The sequence below is a fragment of the Aotus nancymaae genome, unplaced genomic scaffold (genome assembly GCF_030222135.1).
Source record: "Aotus nancymaae isolate 86718 unplaced genomic scaffold, 86718_ANA_hifiasm-v0.15.2.pri h1tg000038l, whole genome shotgun sequence".
NCBI classification, from domain to species: Eukaryota; Metazoa; Chordata; class Mammalia; order Primates; family Aotidae; genus Aotus; species Aotus nancymaae.
The window spans coordinates 5338618-5361689 of NW_026988452.1; the positions used below are offsets into that span (position 1 = coordinate 5338618).

General features: G+C 56.0%; 1 protein-coding gene across 6 annotated transcripts in view; it reads left to right on the plus strand.

Moving 5' to 3' along the window:
- Window positions 1-23072, plus strand: part of PLCD1 (phospholipase C delta 1) — a 37870-nt gene that overhangs the window by 13953 nt on the left and 845 nt on the right. Inside the window, exons 1-12 of one of the 6 annotated variants that reach the window (XM_012455671.2) lie at window positions 2056-2117; window positions 11242-11406; window positions 14922-15150; window positions 19918-20047; window positions 20141-20372; window positions 21003-21204; window positions 21291-21435; window positions 21512-21661; window positions 21754-21912; window positions 22126-22285; window positions 22396-22512; window positions 22869-23047. In XM_012455671.2, the coding sequence (XP_012311094.1) occupies window positions 2084-2117; window positions 11242-11406; window positions 14922-15150; window positions 19918-20047; window positions 20141-20372; window positions 21003-21204; window positions 21291-21435; window positions 21512-21661; window positions 21754-21912; window positions 22126-22285; window positions 22396-22512; window positions 22869-23047 (1902 nt within the window). In that variant the 5' untranslated portion in view covers window positions 2056-2083. Of the gene's footprint in view, window positions 1-2055; window positions 2118-7156; window positions 7254-10741; window positions 10763-11241; window positions 11407-12587; window positions 13242-14921; window positions 15151-16309; window positions 16520-19917; window positions 20048-20140; window positions 20373-21002; window positions 21205-21290; window positions 21436-21511; window positions 21662-21753; window positions 21913-22125; window positions 22286-22395; window positions 22513-22868; window positions 23048-23072 lie in introns of those variants that run through there. The other 5 variants (XM_012455670.2, XM_012455672.2, XM_012455674.2 and 2 more) reach the window with 5 other exon arrangements.

Consider the following 23072-nt stretch of genomic DNA (forward strand, 5'->3'; position numbering starts at 1 on the left):
TAGGGCCTGGGGCTGAGTTGGGAGATGACGTGAATACATAGGAATGATGTCTGAGATGGAGCCATGTCCACTCCTGGTGTCAGAGTTTCATTGTGACGCTGCCTAGGAAGGGGAGAGGAACTTGAGAAGGCCCGACTTGCTGAGTACAGGGCATGCAGGCCCCGGAGTGTCAGAGGTGCAGGTGGTAGGCTCCAAGGCCAGAGAAGGGGACCCTTCTCCCCGCCCCCCCACCCCTGCCCTGGCCCCCTGTATAGAGGTCCAAAGTGGGGCCTGCCAGTATGGATTTGCTCATCCTTCAACAGACATGGAGTACGGCCCTGGACGGAAGGGAAAGCAAGGAGGGACCTGACAGCCTGCCTAGGGCATGGTGTTCGTACTGCAGGACGGGATAGGAGCTGAGTGCTTGGAAGGGGTGAGGCCCCGTCTGTGGAGGAGGGGCATGCAGAGTAGTGGGGGCATGCAGAGTCGGGGGGCATGCAGAGTGGGGGGCATGCAGAGTGGGGGGCATGCAGAGTGGGGGGCATGCAGAGTGGGGGGCAGGCAGAGTTGGGGGGCAGGCAGAGTAGGGGGCAGGCAGAGTAAGGGGGGCAGGCAGAGTAGGGGGGCAGGCAGAGTGGGGGGCAGGCAGAGTGGGGGGCATGCAGAGTGGGGGGCATGCAGAGTGGGGGGACATGCAGAGTGGGGGCATGCAGAGTGGGGGCATGCAGAGTTGGGGGGCAGGTAGAGTTGGGCAGGCAGAGTAGGGGGCAGGCAGAGTAGGGGGCAGGCAGAGTAGGGGGCAGGCAGAGTAGAGGGGGCAGGCAGAGTAGAGGGGACATGCAGAGTGGGGGGCATGCAGAGTAGGGGGCATGCAGAGTGGGGGGGCAGGCGGAGTGGGGGGCAGGCGGAGTGGGGGGGCATGCAGAGTAGGGGGGCATGCAGAGTGGGGGACATGCAGAGTAGGGGGGCATGCAGAGTAGGGGGCTCTCCAAAGCCCGGAGGTCCTCCCGATAAGCTGGTCCAGCTAGCTTTGCCAGACTTTCACATTGGCCTTATCAGCCCAGGAGGCCTGGGTGGCTTTACTGGGGGGCCTAGCACCCCCCATCCTGGGAGGCCCTGTGGGGGCTCTCTGACACCATGAGCCCAGTTTTCCCAAGGGACTCTCCAAAGGGGTGGTGGGCAACAGGATCCAGGAGCCCTCCCAGGGGCTGGGGTGGAGGGGTGTCTGGGAAACTTATAAAGAGGGTTTTCCGAGTCCCAAGAGTTGGGGGGTGGGTCTGCATAGGGACCTTGCCCAGATGGCCCTTTGGGAGGCCACCTGAAGGTACCCTGGGGATCCTCCCCCTCGGCTTCGTGGATCGCTGGGGTTTTGGGATATGAGGGGCTCCGAAGTGAACTCTGCACCTGTTTGCTTCCCCCTCCTTTTCCGCCCTCAACACTCCACCGAAGGCCACTCTTAGGGTTACAAACCTCCCAGGGGGAGGAAGGGGACCCTCCTGCCGACAAGGTCCAGGTATTGCTCTCTGAAGACCTCCCAGTCGTGTCCGTGCACCCATTTCGCAGAAGGGAAAGCGAATACGGGAGCAGTGGCTGGAAGCCTGGACGCCGCGTCTCCCCAGCACAGCCGCCCGTCTGGGCGTCGGACCTTACACGATCCCTTCCCCGGGATGACGCCGGATTCCTTCCAGCATCACCCTGACCCCAGCGAGGCGCCCACAAGCAGGGCGTGGGGCCGGACCGCCCGCGGTAATGACAGGGCCCGCGGCCCGTGGGTGGCTGGGTGGCGGCGGTGGAGGAAGCTGGAGGGATCTGGCTATTTCTGGTCGGGGCGCGCCTGCTCGCCCGGGCCAGGCTTGGCCGGTCCGCATGGCCCCCAGCTCTGCCCTCCCTCCGGTGTCCCCAGGAGGGGCGGGGATAGGCGCGGGTTGGCGGGCCCAGGGGGCGGGGGCCCAGGCTGGCGGGGGCGGGGCGGAGTCCGGGCCCACCCTCGGCTTCCTCCCACCTGATCCACTCGGATCCCTCCACCACACTCTGCTCGGACCCCAGCGCCGTCGCCGCTCACGTGAGTCCCGCGGTGCCCCTCCCGCCGCGCTGCCCGTGGGGCATGGACTCGGGCGGGGACTTCCTGACCCTGCACGGTGAGTGCCTGGCCCGCGCCAGCGGGAGACCCTGCCGGGGTGAACGCCTGGAAAGCCGTTCTGGGCCCTGGACCCGGAGCCCCCAGCTCCTTCGGCCGCCTCCACCCCGCCCCAGGGCCAACCTCGGCCCCCTCGCCGGACTCGGAAAATCTCAGCCCGCGGCTCCCTGGGTGGGACTGTCGGCACGACCCTGGGCGTTTCCAGGCTTGTCCCAGATCTGGCCCAGGGTCGTGGGGGGTGGGAGGGGCGGCACGGGTCTGAAGACTTCCCTCCGCCTCGCGGACTCCCTTGTCCTGGTTGTGAAAGTCTGGGTTCCGTGGTCCCACTTGGACGGAGGGGAGGAGGAGAAAGGAAACGGCATCCAAGAACGACCAAATTCTCCTTGCCTCATCCGGGCCGCCCCCAGGCTCCCCAAAGCCCTGGCGTGCCTGGACCGCGTCCTGCCGCGCAGATGTGGCGGAGTGGGGGGTAAGAGGGTGGGGCGAGGAGGTGTCCAAGGTTAACCGTGGTCGGGCTGTGTAGCCGTAACTGCCCAGAGCAGAAATAGCGATGCTTAGGCTGGAAGAAGCAGCCTGATCCCCTCATCTGCGACCCTCCTGAGGGCATAGGGCCAGGTCTCAGCCGGAGCTGCTTGCTCCATCCTTTGTCCAGTGGAGCTTTGTTTCCTCCGATATGAGCCAGCTCTTTGCCCTTTCGCTGGTTCTCAAGCAGCAAGGGGAGCCTGGGCTCCCGAGTGCAGGTCTGGAGGCCTTCTGGGAGAGGGGAGTTTGGGACGGGTAACTTTGACTGGGCGCCTGTTTGTTCCGGGCCAGGGATGCACCCACTCTTGGCAGGGCCTTGCCCTCCAGATCGCTTGCCAGCTCCGCAAACCCTGCTCCCTTCATGTCAATCACTGCTTTACTGCATATCCCTCTCTTTTCTAGTACCCTTGGGGTTGGAGACGTGAGTGGCCACCACCTATCCATCTAAACTATTCATGGACATAATAGATGGGAAAGAGAAGGGCAGAGCCCTCCATCCTTCAGCTGGAGTCCCCCTGGAATTTAGGGAGACTTAGAGATGTTCCCATCAGCCAGCCTCCTGCCTATCTCGTGTTTCCCAGTTGGCCCAGACCTGGTCCTCCTGGCCCAGAGAGACCTTGCTCTGTGCCCAGAGCTGTTGCCTTCATACCAATAGCCTAGACTCCTTAAAACCACCTTTTAAGGTGTCTAGATGAGTCACAGAGTCCCTGCCCCTTCCAGTGCTCCCTCGTCTTTCTTCAGGCCAGAGGTGTCTTTAGTGTGCCTGCCAGACTAGCAAGACGGGAGACTGGGCAGCTGAGGACACAGTGGAGACCTCTGCTTTCTCTCTGACGCAGCATCGTTCCTCAGCTCCTGTTGGAACAGGCTTCATCCTCAGGGTCTGTGCCTTTGTCAGTTTCTCTCCTGAGGCAGCCCCGATATATTTTCCATGGAGGAAGACACACAGAGGTTCAATCAGGACCTCCCAGTCCTGTGGCATGGGGTTGGCTGCCCTGGCCCACCCCATTTGAGACCAGCCTCCCAAATGCCTCAGTCCAGCCTTTCCTGAAGGGTTGACATAAACACTGTGACCCCAAGCTAGTTTCCCTGAGGGCCCTGCCACTTCTAGCTGATCACCCAAAATTACCTACCTTAACTGCCTTCTGTCCATACTGCAAACCAGATGGGGAAATAAGAACGTGTCAAGGAGAATTGTTGGTGGGAGGGGGTGGTCGCTGTGCCCAATGCTGTTCCAAGTCGTCTACACTTGCATCAGAGGGTCTGTATCCATTCCACAGTGTGGGTGCCCCAGCACTGTGCGTGCTGCAGGCCCACTCTCTATCGCTTGGGGCTCCATACTCTCTGCAAGGAGCCCAGAGGGACTCCTTCTATTGGCCTGAGGAGAGATGGGGCTCACCTAGATATGAGATGCCCCTTCTGTCCTCACCCCAGGTGCATGCAGAGGTAGTAGAGTTTACTGGCATCAATTCTGAAAGCAAAGTACCTGAATTCAAGTCTTGGCTTTCTCATCTCAGATGAATCTCTTGACTTCTCTGTGTGTCAGTTTCCTCACCTGCAAAGTGGGGGATGATACCATCTACCTCATAGGGTTGCTATATGAAGATTAAATGAGGCAATATATACATGGCATTTAGAACAGTGCCTGGTACCCAGTGAGTGCTGTGTGCCTGCAGGAGACCCCCTCCCCAAGTTTCTATGCCCTATGAGCTGCTGTCTATGGTTCTTTGGGAGATGACGGGGCATCGTAAGATAGTTCCTAGTCAGGGAAAATAGGGCCAGAACTAGATTCAAGAGCTGCCCAACTCCTCCTAGGCCCTCTGAAGCCCTCACACTGATGCTACAGCCTCCATCCTCCTTCCCTCACTTTACTTCCTCCACTCTTTATTCTGGTTGTGCCTGGACTGGCTTCTCCAGCAGATCCCCTGATGTGCCCAAAAGGACATCACCTTCCAGGGTCCTCCCCTCACTGAACACACCCTGCCACACATACTAACTTTTCCTATATCCTATCCCTTTTGCCCCCTGCAAGACTTGCCATTTGTAAAAATAGAAAATAGAGGGGCCTCATCTTGGCCCCAGGAGACCTGGGCTCCAGTCCTTACTTTGCTTCTATTTACTGTGGGCCTGAGAATCATCCATGGGATAGCAATACATATTTCACAGAGGGTGTGGGGACCATAAACACCAATGGGAATAGGAATTCTAGGCTGCTGCAAAAACCAGTCCTCCAAGAGATGATTCCAGAGCATCTTAGTAAGGGAGTGGCCAGCTTCTCACCCACCTATGTTCAAAAGCGGTCTGTCCCTGGGCTTCCAGGCCTGTGCTGCACACACGGATCTACGTCAATCTTAACTTTTTGTGCCAGACCACTTTGGCAGTCAGGTGAAGCCTATAGACCCCTTCTATGATCATGATTTTATTTATTTTTGACACAGAGTCTCCCTCTGTCTCCCAGGCTGGAGTGTAGTTCACACCATCTCTGCTTACTGCAACCTCCACCTCCTGGGTTCAATCGATTGTCCTGCCTCAGCCTCCCAAGTAGCTAGGATTACAGGCACCGCCCACCACACCCAGCTAATTTTTGTATTTTTAGCAGAGACAGGATTTCTCTATGTTGGCCAGGCTGGTCTCGAATTCCTGACCTTAAGTGATCTGCCCGCCTTGACCTCCCAGAATGCTGGGATTACAGGCGTGAGCCACTGCACCCAGCCAGGAGCATGTTTTTAAATGCAGAAAATAAAATACCTAAGAATTCAAAGGAAGCCAGTTATTTTGAGATGTGATTCTATCCACAGGTTCTTGTGGGGTCTTTGGTCTAGTTAAGAACTCCTGCGCAGTTTCTCCATAACACAGGCTCCCCTTGCACTCTGCTTCCCTCTCCAAAGAATAGCTTTTCTGTGTTCATAGTTCAGCTAATCTACCTTGCCCATCTTCTAACTCACCTTACTCATGATTTATTCTCTCTGATATGACCTTAGGCAGGTTACTCTGCGCTTCAGTTTATTGTTACTACTGCTGTGCTTGTCTGAGCCAATAACTGGCTTTGCCAGTGACTCACCGTCGATGCTGGTGACTGGAGCTGCAGTGAAGCGAACTGGGGGGAACTATTCAGAGGCCTGGAGTAAAAGAGTGAGTCAGGCCTCTGGGTGGTGTCCTGAGCTTGGCACACAGTAGGGGCTCAATAAATAATTGCTGGGTGAATGAAAGGGACGTTGTGATGTACATGAAAGGATCCACTGTTCCGAGCATATTGGCAGCGAAGTTTTGTGCAAAGTTACAAGTCGTTCTCATGTATTCATGAAAGCCAGCCTGGGTTAATGGGCTCATTTTAAGATCAGCATTTTTTCAAGAATTCCGTTTGCATACGGCACCTTGGGGATTATCACTTAGGTGGTCAAACCAAGACAAGGAAACAGGCCCGCCTGAGGCTCACAAATGAGGCAACCGCAAGCTGAGTCGCAATGAATTAGTTGAGCAATCGAAGTAAAATACTTGGGGGGCTGGGTGTATGGCCCAGGCCGTCCCCGTTCCCGCCTGGCTTCGCCCCACTCAGATCCCCGCTAGACTGCCGCCCACTGGGACTCCCCTCAGTTCTGTCTCCGCAGACTCGGCCCTTCGGTCCTGCCCCAGCCTGCGAGGTGGCGTTAGAATTCGCCGCTCAGGCTCCCTGGTCAGACTCCTCCCATACTGCCTGCCGGGCCCTGGCCCTGGCCCTGGCCCCGCGCCGCCTCCAAAGTCGAGGGCCCGCCCCTCCCTGTCTGGACACGCCCTTTCAGTGCGGGGTCCGCCCAGCCTTGCCTCTTGGGCCCTGGCCCCGCCCCCGGGCTGCTTCCTGGGTGTGGCTTTGCCTCCACGTCGCCTCTGGAGCAGAGGCTCCCGGCCTGAGCTCCGCCTCTGGGCTTGGCCCCTCCCTCACCCCACCTTGGCTCTGGCTCCGCCCCCAGTCCGCTTTTTGGTCTCTGGCGTTCGACACAGATTTGCTTCCTGGGTTATGGATTTGTCTCCACTCTGCCTCCACAGGGCCCGGCATCTCCTCGGCCCAGCCTCCTGGGTTCTGGATCCACCCGCTATCCCCACCCACGCCCCGACGCAGCTCTCGCCCCACCTCCAGGGGGCGTTGGTCCCACCCCTCTTGAATGGCCCAGCCTTTTACGGTCTGACTACGCCTTCCTTAGCCCAGATTTTCTTCTCGTTCCGCCTCCTGTGTTCTGATTGCCCCCAGACCCCTCACTTCGCCTCGGTTCAGGGGGCATAGGTCCTGCCCCTTGAGGACTAGCTCCCCACCCAGGGTCTGACTCCACCCCTACAGATTTCCCTCTCGTCCCGCCCCTCCAGAGTGGCCCCTCCTCTCGAACTCTAGCTCCTCCTTCCCATTCCTGGACTCCGCCCCTGCTCCCCTCCAGGGCGACAGTTCCGCCCCCTGGACCAGAGCAGTGGGCGCTGTGAGCATAAAACACTGGAAGCGGCGCTGTCCCGGACCTGGCTCAGCGCAGGCAGGGGCACGGGCGGGGGAGCGCCATGCAGTGCCTGGGGATCCGGAGCCGGAGCCGCTCCAGGGAGCTCTACCTGCAGGAGCAGAGCCTTAAGGTGGCGGCGCTCAATGGACAGAGGCTGGGTAAGGGGAGCAGGGCACTCCGAGATCGGGGAATGGGAAGGCAGCTGGGGCAGGACGCCCACCACTTGTCCCTTCACTCGGGGCCATTTGCCTTGGAGCCTTTAATTGGACGTGTTTAGTACTTCTGTGAGTGCGTGACCCACTGTGGGGCAGTGTTTGCAGGGGTGAGTACTAGGGTGATTAGTTACCCCTTTTCATGATTTAATTCAGCTCCTCCAAAGCTCTCCATCCCTTGTCACCTGACGCTCTCCTGTTTACAAATTTCTGAGGCACCGGGTTTGTGGCCTGGTGTGTTACAGGTATGACTGTGTAATCACTGAGGCAATCTGCAAGAGTTTGTGCTTCAGTATGATCCTGTGCAAAAGTGTGCCTGTATGTGATGGGTGTGACAGTGGTGATCTAGTATGGGACCCAGTGCCAGCTGAGAAGTTCTGTCACGCCTGTGGTCTGTGGTGGAGCCGCTGTGCAGCGTGTAATGATAGTGTGTAACGTTAAACCAAGTGTGTGACGTTGTGGCACTGAGGGTGGCTGCTTGTAACCCAGTGTGACAGCGTATAATCTCTTGTGATACTGTTCAACTGAGTGTGACTGTATGACTGATGTGACAGTGGGTGGCCCAGGGTGACGGAGTGGTTCTGTCATTCCATCATGGTGTGTGTGTTATATGGATTTACTGACGTTCTTACTCTGTGGCAGTGTGTCCCTGGATGGTGGCTGTGTGAAGTTTCATAGCACTGACCCTGTGGGTAGGCTACCTGCTTCTGAGTCCTGACTCCACTATGCAGCTTCCTTGAGCCTCAGTTTCCGCTTCTGTAAAATGGGAATAATGACAGTGCCTTCCTCGGTTATTGAGAGAATTAAGTACATGTGCTAAGAACAGTATTTTGTTTAAATATTAACTACTATCACGGAAGCCTCTATCATCATCATCATGTTCTGGCACTATATGTTGTGTGGCTATGCATGACTAAGTGTGACACTGTGCAACTCCCTGCGACAGTGTGTAATTTTGACAGTAACAACCCTTACTCTTCTTAGCCCAGTGCTGATGGGGGAACAAAAGCAGAGAGAGGTAGTGTGTCACTGTGTGTGGCTCATTGTCTCTTTGAGGTTGTGTGTGGTGGTCTAGGCTGTGACTGTGTATTTGTGTGGCCATATCTGTGTAGCTGTGTATCGCTGTGGGTCCCAGGCGCAGTGTGTCTTCATTATGCATCACCCTAGGTATAGGGACAGGACTCCTGGCACCTCCCTCAGCTTCCCACTAGCACCTGCAGAACCCTGTGTGCCGCACCACACGACTGTCTCACTGTGCACAGCTAGCCTGGGCAGGCTGCAAGGTCAACCCAGGCTGAGCTCAAAGGCCCCTCACTACCACCCTCCCACAGGAGGAGAGGCTATTAGGTTGGTGCAAAAGTTATCTCAGTTTTTGCTATTAAAAGTAATAGCAAAAAATGCAATTACTTTTGCACCTACCTAATACTATGACTGGATTGCGTGGGGCTGGGTGAGGAGGTGCCACAGACTTTCTGGGTGCTAAGGGAACAAGGGTGATGGAGCAGGCAGTCTAGAAGCTTCAGAAACAGAAGAGCCCCAACTGAGGCTGAGAGATGAGGGCACCTGCCCAGGTTTCCTGGTGGTCCAGAAGGCTGTGGCTGTCACCTTTCTGGAATTATCACCCTGGAACTGATGTCCACCTTCTAGAAGGCAGTGCTGGCAGCTGGGGGTTTATCTCTGCCTGACCGTAGACGGGGCCACAGCCTGGCTCCAGCACAGGATGAGCATGTCATCTCTTCATGGTGTTTTCCAGAACAGGAGGGTGGGGCTCAGCTTCTACTTCCTGGCTCCCAACTCCATCCCCATCCGTGCTGTTGGCAGTGGCTTGCCCTGATGTGCGCCCAGCTTGTGCAGCAGGTGCTGGCAGAGGGTGAGGAGACGTCCCTCTCAGCTTTAGAGGGACATCAGCCTTAGAAGGGATAGTGGAATTCCCCAGCGGAGGCCAGAGGTGGCCCTGTCCTCTGGCAGCCTGGGAACTCCCTGCCCCTGCTCTGGTCCCGGGGCCCTCAGACACAGCCAGTAGTTGGGAATATTCTGTTGGAGCCCCCTTCTTTTCCGCTGGGACTCCCCTTAGGCTAAGAAGGAGCTGTTCACACTAAGGCAGAACAGCTCTTCAAATGGGTGGACAGATCTGGGATGAAGGTGGGGGAAGGCCACATCAGACTGTCACCCCCGAGGAGGCCGGGGGATGCCTCCCCCTTGCTGTTCTTAGCCCAGTGCTGATGGGGGAACAAAAGCAGAGAGAGGGAAGGGAGTTACCTAAAGCCATAGGGTGTGGGTGTTAGCACTGGCCTCTGTCCTGCCTGGAAGCAGAAGACTGGGGAGGGTTAGAGAGTGTGTGTGATTAAAGCCTGGGGAAGGGTCCAGAGGGTTCTGCAGGCCTTGAAGATACGGGGGCAGGCTCGCTGGGGGAGGGGCATGGATAAAATGGGAGAGGCCATCTGTTGTTGGGGATCTGGGCTCAGAACAGAAAAGGCCTATGGCTTTGTGAGGGCTTCCCCGCATAGATGTGGGCCCAAGCCCCTCAGACTAGACCCTGGAAGCCCCTGAGGCTGCCGCTCTGCTAGAGCAGCAGGACAGAGATTGCTGATGGCCCACACCGTTCTGGGGAGAGAAGTGAAGTGGCTGATTGGCTCTCAGTAGAGCTGGCTGCTGGTCTATATCCGTGGCTAGGATGATACACCCATTATGATACACCCACTATATACATATGCCCTTATAGATGTTTCTATAAGTATGCCCATGGGTTACTAAGGGTGGGGCCACCTTTATCAACTCTATCAGTTGGCAGGACCTGCTGGATGGTGAAGGCTCTGGCGTCCTTTTGGTGCCTCCTGTCTGAGGGCATCACATCTTTGGGAGCCCACACTTCTGAGAGCAGCAAGAGTGGGGCAGGACTGGGGCAAGCAACCAGGTTCCTCTCTGGGCTCTGGGCCAGGACCTGCTCAGCTTCTGAAAGGGATGTACTGTGCTTTAAAGCTGCGGTATCCTGAGGGGCCCCAGACCCTGGGAACTCTGGGGCTGGGGCAGCCAGGGACAGGGCCATCCCAGCAGGCCAAACACAGGCTACAGTGGACTCACCTGTCTCTTCTTGGAGCAAGGATCAGAGATCCACTCATGTGGCCTCAAGTCAGAGGTGGGGGTGACAGCAAGGGTGAGGGTGGCAGAGATGGGCACAAGGGTCCCACAGCAACCACAGTGTTGACACCAAGAACCCCAACTGCAATTATCTCAGGGCCTGCACAGATTCAGGCACCATCTCATTGAGCCTAGAACTTCCCTCTGAGATGGCCGCTGTTACTATCTCCATTTTATACACAGGAAAGCGGAGGCCCAGCAGCATGAAGTCCCTCACCCAGGTGACACAACTGGTCGGGAAGGGCACGGGAACCTGGGCACAAATGATTCTGGAGCTATTGGAGTTGGGACGTTGTTTGGCTCCATGACACTCTGGGGTCCGTTTCCATCTGTGTCTGTCCCCCTTTTGTCTTCTTGCTTTGCCTAATCTTTTGATCCCAGCTTCCTTCACTTCACTCTGATCCCTAAGTGTGACCAGGAAGGGCTCACCTAATCTTTCAAAACCATCTTTCAGAACATTTCTTAGGGGCCTGGTCCTCTAGGAACCAGGGGTTCTTGAATTAGCTGCCTGCCTTTTGTTCATTCAGCCATGGGTGGCAGTAAGCATGGTCTTGGGTGGGCAGGCAGCCTGTTTGCATGGTCACCTTAGCTGGCAATCAGGGATGACTTCCTGGAGGAGGGTGGGCTCTGGGAGCAGGTTGGAGCTTGGGTGGAGGAGGAAGGAGTAAACAGAGCTGAGGATGAGGCTGGTGAAAAGTGGGCTCTGAGAGGGTCCAGAGGTGGGCACCGCCAGTGTGGGGTCTAGGGCAAGGGAAACTAGTGGAGAAGGTGGCATCTTACCGGCGTCGATCCCTAGGCCTGCAGGATGACAAGGATCTGCAGGCCCTGCTGAAGGGCAGCCAGCTGCTGAAGGTGAAGTCCAGCTCATGGCGGAGAGAGCGCTTCTACAAGTTGCAGGAGGACTGCAAAACCATCTGGCAGGAGTCCCGCAAGGTCATGCGGACCCCAGAGTCCCAGCTGTGTGAGTACCCTGGTGTCACAGGGGAGGGGGCAGAGTGCGGAATCTGGCCAGGGCCGGGCAAGTGTGGAGGTCAGTCACAGATCAAAACCACAGATGGGGAAACTGAGGCTGGCCTGGTGGGGCATGGCTCATTTATACAACCAGGGCTAGCAATGGGGAAACTGAGGCTGGCTGTGGTTGGGGAGCAGAGCCAGTTAAATTACCTGTCGGGAAATTGAAGCCTAGTCTGGGTTGGAGAGGGCAGTCATGGAACGAGGACCACAGCTTTTGAGGGATGGGGACACTTAACCATGACCACAGATAGGACGGCCAGACTCAGAAGCAGGGAGGGAGCTGGACGGCGTTGCCTGGACTCACAGACCTCCACCCATGCATTTGTGAGAAGGAGGGAAATTGGGCGGATTAGGACTCCAGGTGTGGTGAAGGCAAAAGCCAGGCCCAAGGTCCAGGCAGATAAGGTACTTCCGGGTTTGAGTGGCCAGGGTGGGAGGTGGGACCGCAGGAGGCAGCTCCTCCCTGGAACTGGAGCCACAGGAGGGGCGTTAGGGCAGAGCAGGACTGGGACACACAGAGGTCACTGTTGGGGAGCCCTCGTGCATCTGAGGGCTTTCTGGAAGCTTCTAAAAAGGCTGAGGAACCCAAGTTCTCAGGCCACAAATGGAGAGAGCCTCCTGCAAGGCCTCAGGGAGAAGAAGGTTCTGCTTACTTCTGCCCTTTAAGGGAGAGAATTCCCCAAAGATCCTGTAAAATGAGATGTCTCCCTCTTTACTCGGTAGGGACATTTTAGACCGATGCTGTGCAGCTGAACAGTGATGGAGATGCTGTGTATGTGGGCTGTCCAGCAGGGAGCCACCAGTCACTTGTGACTGTTGAGACCTTGAAATGTGGCTAGTGTGACTGCTGAACTGAACTCTTTTTTTTGTTTTTAAGGAGGAAGGGAGGAAGGAAGGCAGGCAGGCAGGCTGAATTGAATTCTTAATCTTATTTAATTGTAACTAATTTATATTTAAATGGCCCCAGGTGGTTAGTGGTTACCGAATTGGACAGCGTGTGTGGATCACTGCAGCTTGGGTTTCGCACAGTTGGGACTCCTGGAGACCCCTTGTCCATTGCCCTGCCCTTGGCTGGGGTGTGGGTGGGGAGACGGGGGCAGGTCTATGGGGAGCGAGACTGGACGCGGGTGATGAGGGAAGGTAGGAGGAGGGAGGTTCCACCTACCAAGGGTGCCCCACGAGAGTGCCTTTCACCCAGGAAGGGTCTGCCAGGCCTCAGGCCACTGGACGAGACCCTGAGAAGGTATGGTCTGCCAGCCTGTGGCCTGTGCAGGGGCGGAAGGAAACTCAGGATGGGAGCAGGGTCAGGTGCAGAGAGCTGGCTGGGACCTTGGGGCTATGAGCTATGGAAGGTTTCTGAGCAGGGCAGGGCAGGGTCTGAGGGGTCGGGGCTCTAGAGCATTCTGAGAACACCACACGGAGCCCCAGCTCAGCCGCTGCCACACAGTACAGGAGTGACCGCCTAGCTTTTCTCTGTCTGTGGCGCCGAACGGGCTCCTTCATGGGCCTCTTGTCCCGATACGGGGTTTCCTGTTAGATGCCGGTGGGCGGGGCACAGTGGGAACGCGGATCTTACACTCAGCCCTGGGGATTCCTGGGAGCCCACCTACCTACCATACGTGTGCAGGGCTCCCAGTGTGCGCCTGGCTCTTGAGAAGCTTGAGGGGGAGGTAGAGGAGTGGGAGACCCAGGCCTTTCCTGCAGGAACGTTTGGGCTGGCGGGAGGAGGCCCTTGTGCTGGACGGCTGTGAGCAGGAGGCCCAGTGTGAGCCAAGGTGCAGGGTGAGGAGGCGGCCGAGGGGCTGCAGGGGCCGGGTGCGGGGTGGGGAGGCGGCCGAGGGGCTGCAGGGGCCGGGTGCGGGGTGGGGAGGCGGCCGAGGGGCTGCAGGGGCCGGGTGCGGGGTGGGGAGGCGGCCGCGGGGCTGCAGGGGCCGGGTGCGCGCAGGTGCAGACGCCTGAGACGCTGAGCCGGGCCTCGTGCTGAGCCTGCCTTGCTGGCTGCTTGCCTTCTCTGGGTGAGCAGTGAGACCATTGTCTTCAATTGCTCTTTACCCTCCGGGAAACAGAGGCCAGGTGAGGCAGGCCTGGAATAGCCTCCCCTTCCGCCCTGTTTTTTTTGGCTCTGCTGCCTGCTTTTTAAGGCTCCCCCAGTCCTGCCACTACTACCCACCCCCATAACTCTGGTTCCCAGAGGCCAAAGTGTTATCAGCAGTGAAGGCGTCTGGACTTTCTCTCTGGTGCGGGTGAGGGCGCTGGCCGTGGGGGGTTCCGTGGCTCAGGCTTCCTGTTTTCATTCCTGACCCGGGTAGCTACAGCTGTACCCTGTGTGGGGCCGTGTGGGTCACCAGGGGCTGCAGGCAGGGGGATTAAGCAGTGTTGTTCTCTGTCCTCCAGATGGCCCTGGGCTCACGTGTCCCACTCTGGCCCAGGCTGGCACATGCCACACATGCATTTGGGCCCTGCAGGTGGCTAGGAGGCCCCTGGGCACTCAGGGTGGGTGGGCACAGGGAGGGACAGGTGGACTTGAGCTAGAACCATCCAGGAGCCAGGACAGATGGATGAGGATGGGCAGGAGGGGGTGTGGTGGGGGCGGAGCCTGGTCCTGCTGCTGGGAACCACAGCATGAGCCCGGCTGGAGGGACTGGCTCCTGGGCAGGCCACAGAGGGCACATTGGAAGTGATAGGTGGGGCCTGGCATCTTCCTGAAGCTTGAAAGGCTGGGCTGTGAGGGGAGAGCCCTGCAGGGCACCCTCCCGTTTGCCTCTTGGGGCTGGGGAAGGCAGAAGCTTCCTGTACCCGCTGCTGAGGGGCTCCCTGAAGTCAGGACACACACAGCTGCACACGGCAGGACCCTGTCTCCCTCCCAGGCAGGGCTTCTCCCTCTGTCTTTGGCCCTCTGCCAATAGACCCCAGGCCGGGGCTAACTCAGGGTGGTCACAGTCTCTTGAATGTTCGGAAGGGGGTCCTGGTGGCTCTGTGGCTTTGTAGGGGCAGGACAGACCCAAAGTCCAGTGCAGTCAGAAGGGTGTGTGGCCTTCCCTGTCATGGGCCCCACACTCCAGAGTGATCTCCGCAGCTCTCGAGCCCTGCCCTGCCCCAGTCCTCTCCCTGGGGCCCTGCACCCCCATCACCAAGACAGCGGGCCTGGGGTCCCAGGTGCCCTTTCCGCCCTAAAATCTGTCTGTCTCTCGCTCTCTGTCTCTCCCTGTGTCTCCACTCTGCCCGCAATGACTGTGTCTCATGCTCTGCCTCCTGCAGTTTCTGTCATCCTCTCCCCTGTTTGTCCCCCGTTGTCTGACCTCCTGCCCCTCTCCCGTCCCTCTGGACTCAAGGCCTGAGCTCCGGCCCTGGCTCTGTGTCTCCCAGCTGTGCCCCTCTCCACGGTGGCCTTGGCCGTGTCAGGGTCAGGGATTGACCTCACAGTGTTCCCTCCCTCTCTCCTCCACCGTCCCACCCTCGCAGTCTCCATCGAGGACATTCAGGAGGTGCGAATGGGGCGCCGCACAGAGGGTCTGGAGAAGTTCGCCCGTGACGTGCCCGAGGACCGCTGCTTCTCCATCGTCTTCAAGGACCAGCGCAATACACTAGACCTCATCGCCCCATCGCCAGCGGACGCCCAGCACTGGGTGCTGGGGCTGCGCAAGATCATCCACCACTCGGGCTCCATGGACCAGCGGCAGAAGCTTCAGCAGTATCCTTCTGGTGGCAGCGGGTCCAGGCCTGGTTTGTGGTTATCCCAGGGCAACCTGGGTAGGAAGGTGGTTTAGTTACTTCGGGCTGCCATAACAAAATACCATGAATTGGGTGGCTTAAACACCAGAAATGAATTTTCTCATGGTGCGGAGGCTGAAAGTCCAAGCTCAGGGTCCAAGCTCAGGTCGGAGCCTGCTGAGGGCTGCCTCCTTTGCTGACCATCTTCTTGCTGTGTCCTCGCATGGTGGGGGGACACAGAGAGCAGGTTCTCTGCCATCTCTTCTTGTAAGGGCACTAATCCTATCGTGAGGGCCTCACCCTCATGAACTCATCTAAACCAAATTATCTTCCAAAGCCTCGCCTCCAGATAGCATCACATTGCGTGTTAGGGCTCCAACATATAAATTTTGGCGGGTTGGCGAGGGGTATGCAATTCAGTGGGGAAGCGGGGAAGGTACATGAAGGCCTCTTCGGTCTAGTCTGACCCTAGTGCCAACAGCTCTGCTGCTCCCTGATACACCCTGTGTCCCCCTCTGTCCCCAGTATGGAGTTGGGAGTCTGGGGAGCCTGACAGAGCAGCCTGCTGCAATGGGAGACCAGTCTTAGGGATTTTAATCATTTTTTTTTTTTCCCACACCCCCCCGCCTTAATCATGTTTTCTGGAGTTACTACACGATTTCCCTCTGGGAGTTGGGAGGCCACGGTGCCTTCCTGTGCCATTCTTTGGGGAATGATCAGGTACCCTGGGTCTGGTGTGTAGGTCAGCCTGTGGGCTTAAAACAAATTAACTTCAACCTTTAGTTACACAGTGACACCCTGGCTTGTGATTCAACGTGGTCAGGCTTCTGGCGTGGACGGATTAGGGTGGAGCCAGCTCTCCATTTTTTATGGCAGCTTTATTGAGGTATCATTCACATACCCTATGATTAACCCATTTAAAGTGCGGAACCTGATTCAGTGCTTTTTAGTATATTCAGAGTCGTGCACCCATCACCACAATCAATTTTCGTGCATTTCCATCACCCCAGAAAGAAACCCTGTACCCCTAGCAGTCACTCCCCACCTCACCTCGACCCCCAGCCCCAGCCCTCTGCTCATCTACTTCCTGCCTCTATACCCTTGCCTGCTCTGGGCATGTCACAGAAACGGAATCACAGAGTCTTTTGTGACTGGCTTCGTTCATTTAGCATGATGTTTGTGTGTTCATTCATGTTGCAGCCTGTCAGTACTTCATTCCTTCTAATTGTCTAGTAATATTCTGCCGTGTGGATAGACCACGTTTTATTTATCGCCTCACCAGGTGGTGGACATTTAGATTGCTTCCGATTCTGGGCTTTGATGAAGAATGCTGGTATTAACCTTCCTGTGTAAGTTTTGGTGTGTATATGTGTTTTCATTTCTCTTGAACTGCTGGGTCATATGGTAACTATGTTTAACCTTTTGAGAAACTGCCAAACTGTTTTCCCAACAGGCTACACCAATTTACACTCCCACCAGCAGTCAGTGAGGGTTTCAGTTTTCTATGTCCTTGACAACATGACATCTGTCCTTTTGATTATAGACACCCTTGTGGGTATGAAGTGGTATCTTATTGTGATTTTGATTTGCACTTCCCTAATGATTCATGATATTGAGCATTTTTTTCATGTGTGTTTATGTATCTTCTTTGGAGAAATATCCATTCAGGTCCTTTGCCCATTTTTTGGATCATTTGTCTTTTTATTATTGAGTTGTAAGAGCTCTTTATATATTCTAGATACAAGTGTTTTATGAGATTTATGCTTGCAAATAATTTGTCCATTCTGCGGGGTGTCTCTTTCTCGATGGGTCTTTTTTTAGGCTGGAAAAGTGAAACAGTGAGAGTGAAGAAGGAACAAAGAAATCGGGAGCCAATTGTGAACAATTAGTTGTAAACCTCCTGCACTTACACCAGCCTCTTGATATTCTTTGAAGCACAAAAGTTTTTTGTCTTGATGAAGCATAATTCGTATACTTTTTTAAGGTTGTTTTTTGGCATCATATCTAGGAAGGCTTTGCCTGATCCAAAGGGCTGGGGTTCCAGCAGTGAGCCCCGGCACCTGGCCTGAATTCTCAGTTTTATTCTGTGGTCTGTACATCTGTTCACCACTACCACCATGTTTTGGTTTCTGTAACTTTGTAGTAAGTTTTGAAATCAGGAAGTGTGAGTGCGCTAAAGTTGTTTATTTTTTTGTTTTTCGTTTTTTCCAATATTGCTTTAGCTATTCTAGGTCCTTTGAATTTCTATATGAATTTTAGGATTAGCTTGTCAATTTCTGCAAAGAAGCCAGCAGAATTTTGATAGGGATTGTACTGGATGTGGAGATCAATTTGGAGCATATTTCCAGTTTAATAATGGCGGCCTGTAACGTCTGATCCATGAGCATGTAACGTCTTTCCATTTATTTATATCTTCTTTTTTTTCAACAGTGCCTTATGGTTTTCCAGGTTTTATACTTAAACAATTTCTTTAAAAGCATTTTATTCACTTTGCTGCTACTGTAAATGGAATTGTTTTCTTAATTTCACTTTCAAATTTTTCATTGCTGGTGTATATCCACTCCTTAGGGGACACATTTGGAGCCCTGTTAATTTCCTTTTCTGTGTGTTTTTGAGCATGTGAAAGACTTTTAAGTGTTACTTCTCAATGCCACATCTGCCTTATTGTGAGCTTTTTAAAAAGCCCAGTTCTGTGGCATTTTTGTCATAGCCACACCTTTGGCAGAGTGTTGACCTTGGACAATCTCATGCCCTCTGCAGAGTCCTGCTGCCCAGACCTTAAGATCATAAAGCCATTGTACCTGCTGAATAGCCTTCAGCACACGAATCTTGTGCTTGGCTGGACCATTCTGAACTTGATTTTTTTCACCTGGCTTTCTGTCATAATTATTCTTTTCCACTTATATATCCATATATATAAAATTTGGAAAACATATATACGTTAGAATGGTTATAAAAATCCACCTCTTTCAGAAGCTTCTGATATTTGCATTTTCCTTCTAATATTTTTTCTGCAATTTATTTATGTGTCTTTTTGAGACAGGGTCTCGCTCTCTTGCCCAGGCTTGAGTGTGGTGGCATGATTACGGCTCACTGAAGCCTCAAACAATCCTCCCTCCTCAGTCTCCCGAGTAGCTGGGACTACAGGTGCGTGCTACTATGCCTTGCTAATTTTCGTAATTTTTGTAGAGATGGGGTTTTGCCATGTTGCCCAGGCTGGTCTCAAACTCCTGAGCTCAAGCGATCCACCTGCCTCAGCCTCTCAAAGTGCTAGAACTAGAGAGCCACTGAGCCCAGCCTTTTGGCATTTTAATTTGCCTAATGATGTATCTGCCAAAAATAGTGGAAGTCATACATTTGTAGCCCATTTTCTGTGTAACATATCATAATTATTTCCATAAACAGCTTTAATGACTATATAATGTTCCACTGAGTGGATGCACTATAAATTAGTGATCCATTTCTTTCTTTTCTTTTTTTTTTTTGAGATGGAGTCTCGCTCTGTCACCAGGCTGGGTGCAGTGACGCGATCTCGGCTCACTGCAACCTCCAACTCCCTGGTTAAGTGATTTTCCTGCCTCAGCCTCCCTAGTAGCTAGGATTATGGGCACACGCCACCATGCCCAGCTAATTTTTGTATTTTTAGTAGAGACGGGGTTTCACCATGTTGGCCAGGATGGTCTCGATCTCCTGACCTCGTGATTTACCCGCCTTAACCTCCCAAAGTGTTAGGATTGCAGGCGTGAGCCACCACGTGCGGCTGATCCATTTCTTCAGTGTTGGATATTTATTATTTTATATTATATGTTGGAAACCAGCCCCGGTGGCCCACATCGGTAATCCCAGCACTTTGGGAGGCCAAAGCGGAGGATTGCTTGGGCCTAGGACTTTGAGACCAGCCACCTGGGCAACATAGGGAGACCCTGTCTCTACCAAAAAAAAAAGCCAGGCGTGGTGATACGGTGCACACCTGTAGTGGGAGAATCACTTGAGCCTCAGTGGTCAAGGCTGTAATGAGCTGTGATTGTGCCACTGCACTCCAACCTGGAGGACCGAGTGAGATCTCACCGCAAAAAACAAAAAAGAGAGCTAGGATATGCTTGGAATGTGAATAGTACGTATCCCGAGGTGATAGACTATGGGGGGTCTGTTTGCTTGTTTACTTTTCTGCATTTTCTTAATTGTCTACAGTGGGCCCTTTTTTAGTGAGAAAAGAACTGTTTTTAAGAATTTGAAAGGTTTGGCTGGGAGCAGTGGCTCACACCTGTAATTCCAGCACTCTGGGAGGCTGAGCTCGGTGGATCACCTGAGGTCAGGAGTTCGAGACTAGCCTGGCCAACATGGTGAAATACCATGTCTAATAAAAATACAAAAAATTAGCTGGGCTTGGTGATGGGCATCTGTGATCCCAGCTACTCAGGAGCTGAGGCAGGAGAATCGCTTGAACCCAGGAGGTGGAGGTTGGAGTGAGCTGAGATCACACCAGTGCACTCCAGCCTGGGTGACAGCACCAGACTCCATCTCAAAAGAAAAAAAAATTGAAAGGTTTAAAAAACAGCAAATAGGAAAAAGCCCTTAATGGGATGTAACATTTTCCTCTGAAGAGGCCACTGAAACATGGATGTGTCGTAGGTCAGGCTGCAGGGAGCTGTGGCTATAGGTGGCTTCAGATGGAACCATCTGTGGCTCTGGCTGGGACCTTGGTGGGTTCCAGGATTCCTGGGTTCTTTCCTTACATCTTGCCCAGCTGGATTCACTCCTGCTTGCGAAAAGCTGACAAAAACAAGGACAACAAGATGAGCTTCAAGGAGCTGCAGAACTTCCTGAAGGAGCTTAACATCCAGGTGGATGACAGCTATGCCCGGAAGATCTTCAGGGTGAGGCAGGAGCGGGGGCAGGGCTGCCTGCCCGTGGGACCCTTGCTGGCCCAAGGCCTGCTCTGAGCCCAGCCAACTGTCTTGGCTCTGCAGGAGTGTGACCGCTCCCAGACAGACTCCCTGGAGGACGAGGAGATCGAGGCCTTCTACAAGATGCTGACCCAGCGGGCGGAGATCGACCGCACCTTCGCCGAGGCCGCGGGCTCAGGGGAGACTCTGTCGGTGGATCAGTTAGTGGCGTTCCTGCGGCACCAGCAGCGGGAGGAGGCGGCAGGGCCCGCGCTGGCCCTCTCCCTCATTGAGCGCTATGAGCCCAGCGAGACTGGTGAGAGCAGTTGCAGGGTGGCCGCACTGGGCCTGGGCCGGGAGACCCCTGGGGAGACTGCAGCCAGAAAGGAGGGAGCGGAGCGGGGAAGGGGCGGCCTCAGCCAGCCCCGGCCCCTGCTCAGCACTTGCCTGTCTGGGTGAGAGCCAGCAGATGAGAGACAGGACCCCGGCATCCCCGCCCTTCTCTGGTCCTCTTTGCCTCTTGGCACCTCCTTCAGGGGGCTTTGAGGACCCTTCTTCAGGAAACGAGAGAGGTGGCTGAAAGCAGATGCCATTCCTGCTTCCTTTTCTGTGCTCATTCTGAGCCCAGCTTTGAGATATACCAGAGCAGAGAAGACAGGGCCCTGCTCTGGAGCTCCAGTCTGGGGGTACAAAAGAGGGGGAGATGACACTGTCCTCAGGGGCCTTAGAGTGTGCAGACGGGGAGGAGGAGGAGACAGGGCCCCACTCTGGAGTAGCCACAGTCTGGTCTTGAGCTGCAGACTTATCCTAATTCCAAGAGCTCTGGAAGACTGGCTCGGGCCAGGCAGGCAAGCGGGGTCAGAGGGCCCCTCCGTCCAGATGGGTGGGCACCCAGGCGAGCCTGCTGGAGGCTGGCTCTGACTGGCAGTGGCCTCTTCCCTCCCAGCCAAGGCGCAGCGGCAGATGACCAAGGACGGCTTCCTCATGTACCTACTGTCAGCCGACGGCAGCGCCTTCAGCCTGGCACACCGCCGTGTCTACCAGGACATGGGCCAGCCGCTCAGCCACTACCTGGTGTCCTCTTCCCACAACACCTACCTGCTGGAGGACCAGCTTACCGGGCCCAGCAGCACTGAGGCCTACATCCGGTGCTGCCCAGGGAAGCCTTGGGGTGGGAGTCTGGGTGGGACCCAGGACAGGACCTGGAGGGTCCTAGCTGCCACGCTCCCCACAGGGCACTGTGCAAAGGCTGCCGCTGCCTGGAGCTGGACTGCTGGGACGGGCCCAACCAGGAACCCATCATCTACCATGGCTACACTTTCACTTCCAAGATCCTCTTCTGCGACGTGCTCAGGGCCATCCGGGACTACGCCTTCAAGGTGGGCGTGCCCCTGGCCGGCGAGGAGTGGGCTGCTAGGGGTGGCCAGCCCTCCTAATGTGCCCTTGGGCCTCCAGGCGTCCCCCTACCCCGTCATCCTGTCCCTGGAGAACCACTGTACCCTGGAGCAGCAGCGCGTGATGGCCCGGCACCTGCACGGCATCCTGGGCCCCATGCTGCTGAACCGACCGCTGGATGGGGTCACCAACAGCCTGCCCTCCCCCGAGGTGTGTGGTGGGGAGGGGGGTACCCGGGGGGAGGGCGGGGAGCCTGGCCAAGAGGGCAGGTGTGTCTTGACCAGTTGCCCCTCCACCCCTAGCAACTGAAGGGGAAGATCCTGCTGAAGGGGAAGAAGCTGGGGGGGCTCTTGCCCCCTGGAGGGGAGGGTGGCCCCGAGGCCACTGTGGTGTCAGATGAAGACGAGGCTGCTGAGATGGAGGATGAGGCAGTGAGGAGCCGCGTGCAGCACAAGCCCAAGGTTTGAGGAGGAGCTGTGGGGCGGGGCAGCCGGGCCTCCCCCCTCCCCTGGGAGGTCTGCCTTGACTCAGTTCTCTGTGGCTGCCACTCAGACCCTCTGCCCCACTCTCTCTGTCTGTCTCCCTCTGTCTCTCTGCACCTGGGTTTCTGGCTTTCTCAGTGCCTACCCTGCCCCAACCTCTGAATCTAACCCGGGCCTCCCCGTGGCCCCCAGGAGGACAAGCTCAGGCTAGCGCAGGAGCTCTCTGACATGGTCATTTACTGCAAGAGCGTCCACTTTGGGGGCTTCTCCAGTCCTGGCACCCCTGGGCAGGCCTTCTACGAGATGGCGTCCTTCTCGGAGAACCGTGCCCTTCGACTGCTCCAAGAATCAGGTGAGGCCTGGCCTCGCCCCGCTCCCCTGCTCTGCCACAGAGAACTGGCAGGGCAGGGCTCGGCCTCACCAGGAGGCCCCCACTGCCGACTGAGCCACAGCTCCCCTCAGGAAACAGCTTCGTCCGCCACAACGTGGGGCGCTTGAGCAGAATCTACCCGGCCGGATGGAGAACAGACTCCTCCAACTACAGCCCCGTGGAGATGTGGAACGGGGGCTGCCAGATCGGTATGGGCCGGCCGGGGCTGGAGGAGGTTGGGAGGAGGGTTTCAGTCCTGAGGCCTGGAGCCTCGAGGGCCATGCAGTGGAGCTCTGAGGACCAAGCACGGTCAAGTACAGGGAGCTGCTGCTGTCAGTCTGGAAATACCTGCCCACCAGCAAGTGTGACTGAAACCTCATTAGCACACGACACCAGAAAGGGAAGGGGTGGTTAGCATGGTGGGTCACTGAGGGTGGCAGGAGGGCAGCAGGCATCGGCGTGATGCCAACTCACTGTGACCCTAGGCCTCAGTGTACCCGGGCAGGCTGTGCTCTAGGGCCCCAGGGCCAGCCCACAGCCTGCGACTGCTCTGTCCTGCCTGCAGTGGCCCTGAACTTCCAGACCCCTGGGCCAGAGATGGACGTGTACCAGGGCCGTTTCCAGGACAACGGGGCCTGTGGGTACGTGCTGAAGCCCGCCTTCCTGCGAGACCCCAATGCCACCTTCAACCCCCGTGCCCTGGCTCAGGGGCCCTGGTGGGCACGGAAGCGGCTCAACATCAGGGTACGCCGGACCCCGGAGGGACAGG